General features: G+C 47.5%; 1 protein-coding gene across 1 annotated transcript in view; it reads right to left on the bottom strand.

Annotated features, from left to right (window-relative positions):
- The window catches only part of LOC310888594 (tubulin polyglutamylase complex subunit 2-like), a 47,361-nt gene that overhangs the window by 13,790 nt on the left and 19,399 nt on the right, over positions 1-14,172 (bottom strand). Inside the window, exons 2-4 of the mRNA XM_083815438.1 lie at positions 12,059-12,146; positions 6,989-7,120; positions 5,234-5,347 (exon numbers count right to left, since the gene is read on the bottom strand). Coding sequence (XP_083671564.1) covers positions 5,234-5,347; positions 6,989-7,120; positions 12,059-12,101 — 289 coding nt within the window. The 5' untranslated portion in view covers positions 12,102-12,146. The remainder of the gene's footprint in view (positions 1-5,233; positions 5,348-6,988; positions 7,121-12,058; positions 12,147-14,172) is intronic.

The following is a 14,172-nucleotide window of genomic DNA, read 5'->3' as shown; positions in this document are numbered from 1 at the left end:
ATAAAACTCAATTTGGAATACAGGTACAGCAGACTGGAGATTAAGGCAATCAACATCGTGACTAGCAACTATTAAGCAGGTCCAATACTTATACCAATTTTAGTTTAACACACTCTGGTCAGATTTGTCGATATCTCAACCCTTCATGCCCCACGTTGGGCGCCAAAAGGACTGTCGTGGTTTAACCCGGCTGGCAGCTAAACACCACACAGCCGTTCGCTCACCCTCCCCCCTCCCTCTCTGGGATGGGGGAGAGAAACGGGAAAGTGAAGCCTGTGAGTTGAGATAAAGACAGTTTATTAAGACAGGAAAATAATAATAACAATAATAATAATAATAGTGATAATGGTAATAGTATTAACAATAATAATGTGTAAGAAAACAAGTGATGCACAATGCAATTGCTCACCACCCGCTGACCGATGCCCAGCCTATCCCCGAGCAGCCAGCCCCCCCACCCCGGCCAGCCACCCCTATATATTGTTTAGCATGACGTCAGATGGTATGGAATACCCCTTTGGCCAGTTTGGGTCAGCTGTCCTGGGTCTGTCCCCTCCCAGCTCCTGCTGCACCCCCAGCCTGCTCGCTGGCAGGACAGAGCAAGAAGCCAAAAAGTCCTTGGCCTGGTGTAAACACTGCTCTGCAACAATTAAAACATCAGCATGTTATCAGCGCTCTTCTCATCCTAATCCAAAACATAGCACCCTACCAGCTACTATGAGCTACTTAACTCTGTCCTAACTGGAACCAGGACACCTATAGAGAGCGATAAGGTCGCCCCTGAGCCTCCTCTTCTCCAGGCTGAACAAGCCCAGCTCCCTCAGCCGCTCCTCGTAAGACTTGTTCTCCTGACCCCTCACCAGCTTCATTGCCCTTCTCTGGACTCTCTCAAGCACCTCCATGTCCTTCCTGCAGCAAGGGGCCCAAAAGTGAACACAGTACTCGAGGTGCGGCCTCACCAGAGCCGAGTACAGGGGGACAATCACTTCCCTAGTCCTGCTGGCCACACTGTTTCTGATACAAACCAGGATGCTGTTGGCCTTCTTGGCCACCTGAGCACACTGCTGGCTCATATTCAGCCGACTATCAACCAATACTCCCAGGTCCTTCTCTGCCAGGCAGCTTTTCCAGCCACTCATCTCCCAGCCTGTGGCGCTGCTTGGGGTTGTTGTGCCCCAGGTGCAGGACCCGGCACTTGGCCTTGTTGAACTTCATACAGTTAGCCTCAGCCCATCGGTCCAGCCTATCCAGATCCTCCTGCAGAGCCTTCCTACCCTCGAGCAGATTGACACACGCACCTAACTTGGTGTCGTCTGCAAACTTACTGAGGGTGCACTCGATCCCCTCATCCAGATCATCGATAAAGATATTAAAGAGGACTGGCCCCAGTACTGAGCCCTGGGGGACTCCACTAGTGACCGGCCTCCAACTGGATTTGACTCCATTCACGACGACTCTTTGGGCCCGGCCATCCAGCCAGTTTTTAACCCAACGAAGCGTACACCAGTCCAAGGCATGAGCAGCCAGTTTCTTGAGGAGAATGCTGTGGGAAACGGTGTCAAAAGCCTTACTGAAGTCAAGGTAGACCACATCCACAGCCTTCCCCTCATCCACCACGCGCGTCACTTGGTCATAGAAGGAGATCAGGTTCGTCAAGCAGGACCTGCCTTTCATAAACCCATGCTGACTGGGCCTGATCACCTGCTTGCCCTGCAAGTGCCGCGTGATGACACTCAAGATAATCTGCTCCATGAGCTTCCCTGGCACTGACGTCAAACTAACAGGCCTATAGTTTCCCGGGTCTACCCTCCAGCCCTTCTTGTAGATGGGCATCACATTTGCTAGCCGCCAGTCGACTGGGACCTCCCCGATATCCAGGACTGCTGATAGCTTCATCTTCTCGTTCGTATGATGGCCCAGCCACTGTGAAGTAGCCCATCTCGTCGTCTTCCTCCCCAGTCTGAGTAGGAGTTCCTCTGTGTTCTAAATGACCTGACTTTCTCATCCATTGTTTCATCGTGGTTACAGGGGCAACCTGCACTGCTACAGTCTGTTTCCCTGACCCAGCCACAGGGCCCGTCACAGTGTTTGGAACGACCGCAGGGCCTGTCACAGGGGTTGGAATGACCACTGGGGCTGTCATAGGAGTTGGAACAGCCGCAGGGCCTGTCACAGGGGTTGGAGCAGCTGCAGAGGCTGGAGTGGCCGCAGGGGTCAGAGTGGCTGCAGAGGTCAGAGTGGCTGCAGAGGTCAGAGTGGCCGTTGGGCTTGTCACAGGACTTGGAGTGGCCACAGGGTCTGTCACTAGGGTTACAGTGGCATCGATTGCAGCTCGATAGGCATAGGCCAACCCCAGCACGTTGCAGTGATTTGTGTATCTCTGGTATTACCAGGGTGATGACTCACCTTTTTCAAGCATTCTATCGGTTTTTTAGGATTTTGCAGTTGTTCAGGGGTGAATTTCCAAAACACTGGAGGTGCCCACTGCTCTAGATGCCTGCCCATATCCTCCCACACTTTCCAGGGACAGAGGTGAGACTGACTGGCCTGTAGTTTCCCGGATCCTCCTTCTTGCCCTTCTTGAAGACCGGAGTGACATTGGCTATCCTCCAGTCTTCAGGCACCTCTCCTGTTCTCCAGGACCTTTCAAAGATGATAGAGAGCAGTTCAGCAATCACCTCTGCCAACTCCCTTAGCACACGTGGATGCATCCCATCGGGACCCATGGATTTGTGTGCGTTGAGCCCACTCAGATGCTCCCGAACCACTCTCTCGTCAAACAGGGGGGAGCCCTCCATTTCCCAGACCCTTTCTCCTCCCGCCAGGGTCGAGGAGTCCCAGGGGGGGAGTCCTTGAAGCAAAGACTGAAGCAAAGAAAGCATTCAGTATCTCCGTCTTCTCGGCATCTCCTGTTACCAGGACACCCCCCTTGTTCAGCAAGGGACCCACATTATCCCTAGTCTTCCTTTTACTGTTTACATACTTAAAAAAACCCTTCTTATCATCTTTTATCTCTTTTGCAAGCCTCATCTCTAGGTGGGCTTTAGCCTTCCTCGTCGCGTCCCTGCAGGCCCTGACAACGCTTCTATACTCCTCCCAAGAGGACAGGCCCTTTTTCCACATTTCATAGACCTTCCTCTTCCTTTCGATCTTGTCGATGAGCTCCTTGCTCATCCACGCAGGTTTCCTGCCCCCCTTCCCCGATTTCCTACTCTTAGGGATGCACCGATCCTGAGCTTGGAAGAAGTGCTGTTTAAATGTAGCCCAGATCTCACAAGCACCCCTGCCTTCTAGAAAGCTAGCCCATGAGATACTCCCAAGCAGGTCTCGGAAGAGGTCGAAGTTGGCTCTCCGAAAGTCCAGGGTAGCAATCCTGCTACTAGCCTTACTTCTTCCACCAAGTTCCATCTTGAACTCCACCATCTCATGGTCGCTGCATCCCAAGCTGCCCCCAACCTTCACATCCCTAACAAGCCCATCCCTGTTGGTAAGGACAAGGTCCAGAAGCACCCCCTGCCTCATCGGCTCCTCCACCACCTGCGTCAGAAAATTGTCTTCAGTGCACTGTAGGAACCGTTTGGACTGCGCGTGCCTGGCTGAGTTGCTTACCCAACAGATGTCTGGATAATTGAAGTCCCCCATGAGAACCAGTGCCCGGGATCACGAGGCTACTACCAGCTGCTTGTAGAAGGCCTCATCGACCTCCTCCTCCTGATCTGGTGACCTGTAGTACACCCCCACAACAGTGCCCCCCATACCAGCCCACCCCTTAACTCTCACCCACAAGCTCTCCACTTGTCCTTCACCCTCCCCCAGGTGGAGCTGGGTACACTCTAATTGCTCCCTCACATAAAGGGCAACCCCACCCCCTCACTTCCCCAACCTGTCTTTCCTAAAAAGGACATAGCCCTCCATGACAGCGTTCCAGTCATGCGAGCTGTCCCACCACATCTCTGTGATCGCAATGAGATTGTGGCCCTGCGACTGAACACAGATCTCGAGCTCATCCTGTTTATTTCCCATGCTTCGCACATTGGTATATAGGCACTTTAGGGAAGCAGCAGGCACAGTTACCCCTGGAGGGATGCAAGAAGAAGATTCCGGACGGGGTATCGATATCATTACCTTCTCTGAGGAGCCTTCAGACAATCCTAAGGGACAACTCAGAGGTTTTTCCCTACTATCTTCAACAGTGACAGTATGATAAACCATCCATGGTGATAAAATACTTCTCTGGTGGCAACATCCTTTGAAGAAACCACCATCAGATTACTAGCATAAAAAGAAGTGATTTTTCTTGGGAAATTGAGGTGCTGAAAATTGTCAGTTAAACACACTGCCTCCTATGCTGACATCAACACTTATTAACAGTGCTGCCCCTCCTTGCTCAGATTATCCAGGTTTTCAGCATGTGCTGAAATCACTACCACTGGAAGCAAGATGACAGGTAAGAAGTTTCTGCCCTGGGAGTTCAAGTCACACCCAATTAAAACACAAGATAACGACCGCAGGCCTTTTTCCTCCAACTGCACACCCCCAGACAGTGTACATGCACGTACATGCACACACACCTAGTGACCTGTGTACTTTGACAGATGACAGCTATTCGACAAGTGACCTGTATGTTTCACTGATCCCTGATTTAAAACAACTGTCTGTGTATCTTTCAGAAAGAACAGCTCAGCTTACGCCTTTCATTCTGCCTTTCAACCTCCCGCCACCAAATTTTGACCTAGTTAGCACCTGGAGGCTCTGCATCCACATACATGGTGGCTGAAACAGGCTAAGCCTGTCTGAATGAGACGAGGACCTTTTTGTCATTCATCCTTTGCTTCTAAGCAAACACCCTTTCTTGTCAAAATGTAAACACGTTGTTCTAAGACATGCAAGTAACCATAAATATGTTAGTGGCTGAAGTCTAGCTCTCCGCATTATTTCAGCATAATTGCTTGCAGATCATACATGAGTGCTTTCCTGGGTCAGTATGCAAGTATGCTATGCATACAGAAATGCTAAGTTATAACTCAGACTCAAACATTAAAAGGAGGGAAAATGTAAGCTCCAGCTAAACCACTGTTAAGGTGTAGCCACTGAGTTCAGCAGAGACAAGATGTCTCAGTAAATGTTCATCTATAAATAGCAAAGGAGATCAGAAACTTAAGATGATTCTACACACGAGGCTCACAGATACAATCTGCAAAGAGATGGCGAACTTTTCTCTTTTCAATCTTACCTGGTTTTGCATGCTTATAAACAAGACAAACTTTCCCATTTCCGTTGCATGGGTCTAATTCAAAGATAAGACTACGAGAATCAAAGTGTGGCTTCTTGGGTTTGTCTTTATCACCTGAAAACAGAAAAAAAACATTTCTTGAAACATGTTTGGAAAACTGACTGTGACTCAGCTGCAAAGAGTCAATCTATTTTGTAGTTATTAATAAATCAGCTGAGGAAGAACTAAACCAAACCATTATATTTATACTTCTTGGAAAGGATTAAATTCCAGATAGAGAGAAAGAGAGAGAGATTTTAAGTCTTCAGTACGAAAACAAATCACAGAATCAAAAACAGATGGCTGAAAAAGACATCAAGTTGCCCTGTAGTCCTTCCCTGGCATAAGGCAGGATCAGCCTTGTGGATGTCACTCCTGACAGGTGCCTTATCTTTTCTTAACAACCTCCAGTGCTGGAAATTTCACAATATCCAGGCAGTCAACCCAAATGCATTGATATCACCTAGAAGTTTTCCCCATGTGGATCCTGAATCCTCTTTGCTGCTGAAGTCCTCTATTGTGTTCTATCCACTCTCCTTTTTTTGCCCTACATTCTTATTTTCTGAAAAGATCCGACAGAACTGTTCTTTTTCTGTTGACAGAAGACTTTGATGAACTTGGAGACGTATACATTTCTTCTTACATTCCAGTGTAACATCTGCCTCCTTCTCAATAGCCACACATTCTGACTCTCATTAAACTTGTGGCACAAAACCATCACAGAGCCTTTCTACAGGACCATTCTGGGACTGTGTAGCTGTAAATTCTTGAGGAATATCATTTTGAATTTTAATGCTGCTGAAGAACAAGGGAGACAAAAGAGTTGTACCCTTCTGATGAGTTCTCCATGAAAATCAGGATGAGAAGTCTTATGGGGATTTAACCTTTTCTCAATGCACCTTATAAGAGTATCAGTGGAGGTCTAAGTGGCTAAATGGAAGCAGAATCTGGCCTGTTTCACTACAATGGCTAGAAGACCAGGACTGTTGACAAATTAGAATATACAAAAAGAAATTTTCAGACACGCTTAGAAGCTACAAAAGCTACAGAGATTCAGAGACAAGACTGTGAAATCAAATAGCAATTTTTTAAGGAGTCAGTATGACACCTGGCTTTGTTCTTGTCTTCTTACTTCTTCCAGTCTCATTAGACTGTAAGAAGTCTGACAAAAGGAGTGGGCTTTCTTTTTTTTTTCTTTTTTTTTCCTTCCCTTCTCCAAACCACGGGATGCTCAGCATTTCCAGGCAGTCTGGAAACACACATTTTCCAGTGTCACCTCACACTTAAATGTATTTACCAGAGTTGCTTTTCCAATTCCAAAAAGCATATCCAGTTGCCTTTTCACTACCAAGACAAATTGTTATCTTCTGTTCATATAACGCCATAAGAACACAAAGATTTTACAAGCTGAATCACTGGAGGAGGTTTCAGTTAAACACAGGACAGGAGGACAGAAGGACCATTAAGAGTATGAAAATAATACTAGCAACTGGCAGAGTTAACAATGCTTGTCAGGCTTAGAGCATACATGTCCATATCTCAAGGCTGTAGGGGACTAATAGGATATATAGTAGCTATGGTCCAGGAGAGAAAAAAAACATCTACCTGAAGCGACCTTTTCTGGTGCCATATCCATGTGCTATATCGTAAAAGTACCCTAACACAGCAAAAGGGATGAAGCAGAGCATGCATTCCAGTCTGTTAACAGGATCTTACCTTCCTCATCGGTGTCATCTTCCAGGTCAGCGAGACATGGTGCATTAGGCAGGGCATACATGGAGGAACCCCCAAGCCGACAAAGCTTTGAGACACTGTTAATCACCATGGAGCCCAGGGGCATTGGGGAATCTGTAATAAGACTGATCATTAATTACATTCAATGTCAGGAAAGCATAGGAGGTACTGCTTTTTCTCCAAAAATTTACTCAATCTCTTCTAAAACAGAGTGGGAAGAAGAGACGCATATGCCCAACAGGCCTGTACACTTAACCAAGCCAGGCTCCATAAGAGTGAAAATTGGGCTTTTTCAGACAACACCAAGCCATCAGCTCTTGCTCCATTGCAGGACCAAGGACATTTCAACTCAAAGGCCTTTTTTTATTTTATCTGCTATAATCTGGAATAGGAAAGGAAGCGGTACTCATGTGACACCATGTCAGAGCTGTGCACATGAGAACCACACTACTGACTAGGCTCGTGTTGCAGTGGTTAGCCCAGTCCTGTGAAATTGGCTTTTAAACGTCCTGGCTAGCTACAGCCACCCCCACAACACTCTTTTTCCCGCTGCTGTCCTTTCTACAAGGAACCACCCCACCCATTTACAATGCACTGGGTAGCTTGTCCTCTTCTACACCCCACCTGTTGGGGGTTCATCCTCTCGAATCCCACTCCAACACAGGTTTTCAACAGTGTGGCAACATGTTGGTGTTCCTGAGTGAATGTTTGAGGACTTGTCACATGTGTCTCCTTTTGAGGACCAATACTGTCACTGGACATTGTAGTGGGTTTACGTGGCAAGGTTTTGGCAGCAGGGGGCCATAGGGGTAGCTTCTGTGAGAAGAATCCAGAAGCTGCCCCATGTCAGATAAGGACCCCGCTGCTGGCCAGAGACGGGCCAATAAGCGATGTTGTTTGCACCTCTGTGAGAGCATATTTAAGACAGGGAAAAAAAACTAACTCCTGCTACACAGTAGCTGGGAGAGTGAGAGAGGAGTGAGAAACAGCCTTGCAGGCACCAAAGTCAGTGAAGAAGGAGGGGGAGAGGTGCTCCAGGCGCCGGAGCAGAAGTCCCCTGCGGCCTGTGGTGAGGACCATGGTGAGGCAGGCTGTCCCCCTGCAGCCCATGGAGTACCACGGTGGAGCAGGGTTCCACGCTGCAGCCCATGGAGGAGACCACGGTGGAGTAGGTGGACCTGCACCGACGGAGGCTGCGGCCAGTGGAAGATCCCTGCCAGAGCAGATTCCGGGCCAGACCTGTAGCCCATGGAGAGGAGCCCACGCAGGAGCAGGTGACCTGGCAGGAGCTGCTGCCTGTGGGGGACCCAGGTTGGAGCAGTTTGCTCCTGAGGGATGGACCCCGTGGTACGGACCCATATCTGGAGCAGTTCTTGAAGATCTGCTGCCTGTGGGAAGCCCACGCCGGATCAGTTCAGAAAGGACTGCATCCCATGGGAGGGACCCCACAGCACAGGGGACGAGAGTGATCAAGGAGCGGTGGAGAAGAAGTGCTATAGACTGACCATAACTCCTGTTCCCCCATTCCCCTGCACCGCTCGGGGTGGAGGAGGTGGAAGAGGGCGGATGGGGGGGAAGGTGTTTTTGGTTTCTTCCCTTTGTTTCTCACTTCTCTAGCTTGTTAGTAATAGGTAATAAATCTTACTGTCTCCCTACACTGAGTCTGTTTTGCCTGTCACGATAATGACTGTGCGATCTCCCCGTCCTTATCTCAACCCTTGAGCCCTTTTCATCGTATTTTCTCCCTGTTCCTCCTTGAGAAGGGAGAGTGAGAGAGCAGTTGTGGTGGAGCTCGGCCACCCACCTGAGTAAAACCACCACGGACATCAGGTCACAAGCACCCATTCAGCCATGTGCCAGCATGAAAGGCCTCAGAAGGCACAGATCAGGCTTGCTCAAACAAGGCAGTTATGGGAGCTGCTTGGTCTCTGTGCGCTTGTGTGCTTTGAAAACCACATTATTCAGAGGTCATGACACACTAAATCCCACTTGAAATATGATGGGACCTCAGTACAGGCATTACAGCCCTGATGTCTGAAATGAAATCCCACTTTATGAGGAAGACTCCTGTATTTGAGAATATCTCTTGATGCCAGCAGTGTCTACAGCCCAATCTGACAACCTGGCTTTAAGGTAACAAGAGCCAAGAGAAGACTCAGTGTGCCCGACTCTTGCCAAACAAGGACAGATAATGAAGCTCGGTCCTGCTCTCCCTTCTGCCACTAACTCACTTTCCATTATTTATCGGCAGTCCTGGCTATCAGGGGAGGTCCCAGTCGACTGGCGGCTAGCAAATGTGACACCCATCTACAAGAAGGGCCGGAGGGTAAACCCGGGAAACTATAGGCCTGTTAGTTTGACCTCAGTGCCAGGGAAGCTCATGGAGCAGATTATCTTGAGTGTTATCACGCGGCACTTGCAGGGCAAGCAGGCGATCAGGCCCAGTCAGCATGGGTTTATGAAGGGCAGGTCCTGCTTGACGAACCTGATCTCCTTCTATGACAAAGTGACGCGCTTGGTGGATGAGGGGAAGGCTGTGGATGTGGTCTACCTTGACTTCAGTAAGGCTTTTGACACCGTTTCCCACAGCATTCTCCTCAAGAAACTGGCTGCTCATGGCTTGGACTGGCGTACGCTTCGTTGGGTTAAAAACTGGCTGGGTAGCCGGGCCCAAAGAGTTGTGGTGAATGGAGCCAAATCCAGTTGGAGGCCGGTTACTAGTGGAGTCCCCCAGGGCTCAGTGCTGGGGCCGGTCCTCTTTAATATCTTTATCGATGATCTGGTTGAGGGGATCGAGTGCACCCTCAGTAAGTTTGCAGACGACACCAAGTTAGGTGCATGTATCAATCTGCTCGAGGGTAGGAAGGCTCTGCAGGAGGATCTGGATAGGCTGGACCAATGGGTTGAGGCTAACTGCATGAAGTTCAACAAGGCCAAGTGCCGGGTCCTGCACCTGGGGCACAACAACCCCAAGCAGCGCCACAGGCTGGGAGATGAGTGGCTGGAAAAGCTGCCTGGCAGAGAAGGACCTGGGAGTATTGGTTGATAGTCGGCTGAATATGAGCCAGCAGTGTGCTCAGGTGGCCAAGAAGGCCAACAGCATCCTGGTTTGTATCAGAAACAGTGTGGCCAGCAGGACTAGGGAAGTGATTGCCCCCCTGTACTCGGCTCTGGTGAGGTCGCACCTCGAGTACTGTGTTCACTTTTGGGCCCCTCACTACAAGGACATGGAGGTGCTCGAGAGAGTCCAGAGAAGGGCAATGAAGCTGGTGAGGGGTCTGGAGAACAAGTCTTACGAGGAGCGGCTGAGGGAGCTGGGGTTGTTTAGCCTCGAGAAGAGGAGGCTCAGGGGAGACCTCATCGCTCTCTACAGGTACCTTAAAGGAGGCTGTAGAGAGGTGGGGGTTGGTCTATTCTCCCACGTGCCTGGTGACAGGACGAGGGGGAATGGGCTAAAGTTGCGCCAGGGGAGGTTTAGGTTGGATGTTAGGAAGAACTTCTTTACTGAAAGGGTTGTTAGGCACTGGAATGGACTGCCCAGGGAAGTGGTTGAGTCACCATCCCTGGAGGTCTTTAAAAGACGTTTAGATGTAGCCCTTAGTGATATGGTTTAGTATAGGACTTGTTAGTGTTACGGCTGAGGTTGGACTAGATGATCTTGGAGGTCTCTTCCAACCTAGACGATTCTGTCATTCTGTGATTCTGAACTCCAGGGATAATTCCAGTGAATGGACTTTAGCTGGTGGAAAGCATAATCAGGCTCAGGCCTTGTAATTCTGGAAGCTGGTGATAATCTTGGTATGTATGGTATAAGGCAATTTCCTGATGCATTATTTTTTGTTATCACAGCAAGGTTTTGTCTTCGTGGCTGACTAATGTAAACTGTGTGACCTCTGCTCAGGTGCCTGAGTGATCTGGCTTCTATTAACTGAGAAATGAGAACTATGTGAGAAGCAGGAAAACAACTTTAAAAAAAATAAATCATATGTTCCATCTTGGCTGGGTAGGGTAAAGATGTAACTAACTAAGAAGACAGATCATCCTTCATAACTGCCATGATCTTTACAGCCTCTCTCTTTCTGGCTTATAGATGGGAACAGTCAGATGACTTCAGTAGATTTATTTTTTTCTCAGATTAAAGCCACCACATGGAGCGGAGAGACACTGAAGATACTAATGATGTGAAGGATTTTCTACAGCACTCATTATGGTTCATACTCCAATGTGTAATTTACATGTTTATGTGGTAGAGAAGGACAGTCCCTTCCTCATACTGCAGAAATGGAAAAAGAGAGAGGGATTATGCTGTCAACACAAGGTCCCAATTCTGTCTTTTTACTCAGTTTGCCATTTTAAAACGAGTGCACATATCAGGTCTCTCTGGATTGCATATATATATAAACACACAGACTTTTAATGAGAAAGAAGCATTTTCTGATGGTGACTCCTCTTACTGCTTTATGATGGGATAATGTGCCAGAGCTGCTTCTCTCTCCATGAACCACAGAGGGAGTCCAGGTACTAGATTTAAACAACATACCTGAATCTGTGTGTCAACAGATAGCCAGTGTATTACAGAACGGTTTTTATGCCATTCAGCCTTGTTTAGTTTATAGACAGTGTTTGGTGTACGTCTCTCCTGTAGAAGTCCAGCACATGCAAACAATAGGTTTTGCCCTGTTGCAAAGAAAGGGACTTTTGATGTGCACTCATACTTTTTTTTCCCCTCACCAAGACATTTCTAAAATAGCCTACAATACAATGCAGATCTGCACTCATTTATTGAATCAGAGATCAGTTTTCTTTCATTTATTGAATCACAGATCAGTTTTCAAGCTGTCTAGCAGAGTACTTTTTTTTTTTCAAGTTAAGGAATGGTGCTAATTTTTCATTCAAAATGACTTGGTGTGTGTGCATGACTCTTGCTCAGACTAACGCAGGATGCTGACGTGTTGAATGCAAAAAGAAAGTTTGAAACTGGAGAGATTCTGCATAGAAAAGACTGTCTGCAAAGAAATGAGGGTATCAGCAGAGAGGAACACATGGACTCACCATCAGTCTTCACACTCCAGGTCATCTGGAAGCCATCGGTCATGAGATAGAAGTTCTTTAAATCCTCTGGCAATATGCAGGAGTTTTTCTGCAAATCACAAGAGGCCCCAAGTGTTATGGGGAAATGCAGAACATGCCTCAAACCCAAAGAGCAACTGAAAATTAGTACAGAAATATTTGCCACCAAATGTTTTGCTCAACTCCAAGATGACTCAAATCAGGTCAAATATCTCAACCTAAAAACTTGAGAGAAAACCGTATGTTTCTTGAGTCTCTACTACTGTATGAACAAAGATGATGAGGGCAAATTTCACAAAGAGCAGTCTGTCATCAAAAGGTGATTACAGATTGTTCCCTGAATGAGACAACCTATCATCCTGTGATACTAACCGCTTCTCCAGGATCACAGATATAAGGACAACCAGCTTTTTCATATATCTTTATGGCTTCCAAGAGTAGAGTTTTGTTCTAAATCAGACTAAACCTATCTGCTTCACTAAAGCATGTATAATAGTAGCACAAAGATTCTTTTCTTCTGAGAGCTTTTAGTTCCAAGTAGGTGAGAGATGCAAGGACTCAATAATTTCCCATACTCAAGCTGGTTTAACATTTCACTTAACAGTATACATGCGAAAACACAAAGAGCCAGTCTCACAAATGTGCTGGCCTGGTTTCATCCCATCAAACTTTGGCACTGGGCTGGGAATCCTAAGCATGCCTCCTTCTGAGCCAAGAGTGGAAGAGTGTCCTGGTTTTGGCTAGGATAGAGTTAATTTTCCTCCTAGCAGCTGGTAGGGGGCTGTGTTTGGGATTTAGGATGAGAAGAATGTTGATAACACCCGGATGTTTTAATTGTTGCAGAGCAGTGCTTACACCAAGCCAAGGACTTTTCAGCTTCTCGCTCTGTCCTGCCAGCGGGCAGGCTGGGGGTGCAGCAGGAGCTGGGAGGGGACAGACCCAGGACAGCTGACCCAAACTGGCCAAAGGGGTATTCCATACCATCTGACGTCATGCTAAACAATTAATATGGGGGGGCTGGCCGAGGTGGGGGGATAGGCTGGGCATCGGTCAATGGGTGGTGAGCAATTGCATCGTGCCTATCTTGTTTGTACACATTATTATTAGTAGTACTACTATCATTATTATTTTCCTTCCTTTCCTGTCCTAATAAACTGTCTTTATCTCAACCCACAGGCTTTCATTTCTTTCTAATTCTCTCCCCCACCCCAGAGAGGGAGGGGGGAGGGTGAGCGAATGGCTGTGTGGTGCTTAGCTGCCGGCCGGGTTAAACCACAACAGTCCTTTTGGCGCCCAACGTGGGGCATGAAGGGTTGAGATATCGACAGATCTGACCAGAGTGTGTTAAACTAAAATTGGTATAAGCATTAGACCTGCGTAATAGTTGCTAGTCACAATGTTGATTGCCTTAATCTCAGGTCTGCTGTGCCTATTTTCCAAATTGAGTTATATAGCACATTACTCAGTGTATGTGCTCCCTGTCGTGCTGTTTATCCTTTCCGGGGGCTGGTTTAAGATCATTATTTTACTGTGCGGTGTAACACTGGCTTATGATATGATGAAATTGCTGGTCATGAGACTAACCTGGTATTTGTACTCAGCATTGCCATCAACTCCATACTTTGGAAACCATATCTCAGAAACTATTAACAATTACACCTATTACCTTTTTTCTTCAGGGAGTCAGTCTATGGAGGGGACAGGGGAAGATATTTTTTCCTACTTGTTCCCTCTCCCTTTCTCCTTCACCCCCATCTAATCCTCCGGGATAGTTACGATAGCTCTTCAAGGTGTTGAATATCCTTGGGATGTTCAGACCAGCATGTTCTTCTTGTTAGGTCTCCTGAATGCACTTCAGGTTTTGTTTAAGGTTAAACAACTACTTAGGAATGCACCAGAGATCTGTCCTGAGGCGGGATGGCTATGAGTGGCAGGGAGTGTGGGAGGATATGGGCAGGCATCTAGAGCAGTGGGCACCTCCAGTGTTTTGGAAATTCACCCCTGAACAACTGCAAAATCCTAAAAAACCAGTAGAATGCTTGAAAAAGGTGAGTCATCACCCTGGTAATACCAGAGATACACAAATCACTGCAACG

The sequence above is a fragment of the Anser anser genome (genome assembly GCF_964211835.1).
Source record: "Anser anser genome assembly, chromosome: W".
NCBI classification, from domain to species: domain Eukaryota; kingdom Metazoa; phylum Chordata; class Aves; order Anseriformes; family Anatidae; genus Anser; species Anser anser.
The sequence above is the reverse complement of the archived record's forward strand: the minus strand, read 5'-3'. Positions and strand labels throughout refer to the sequence as shown.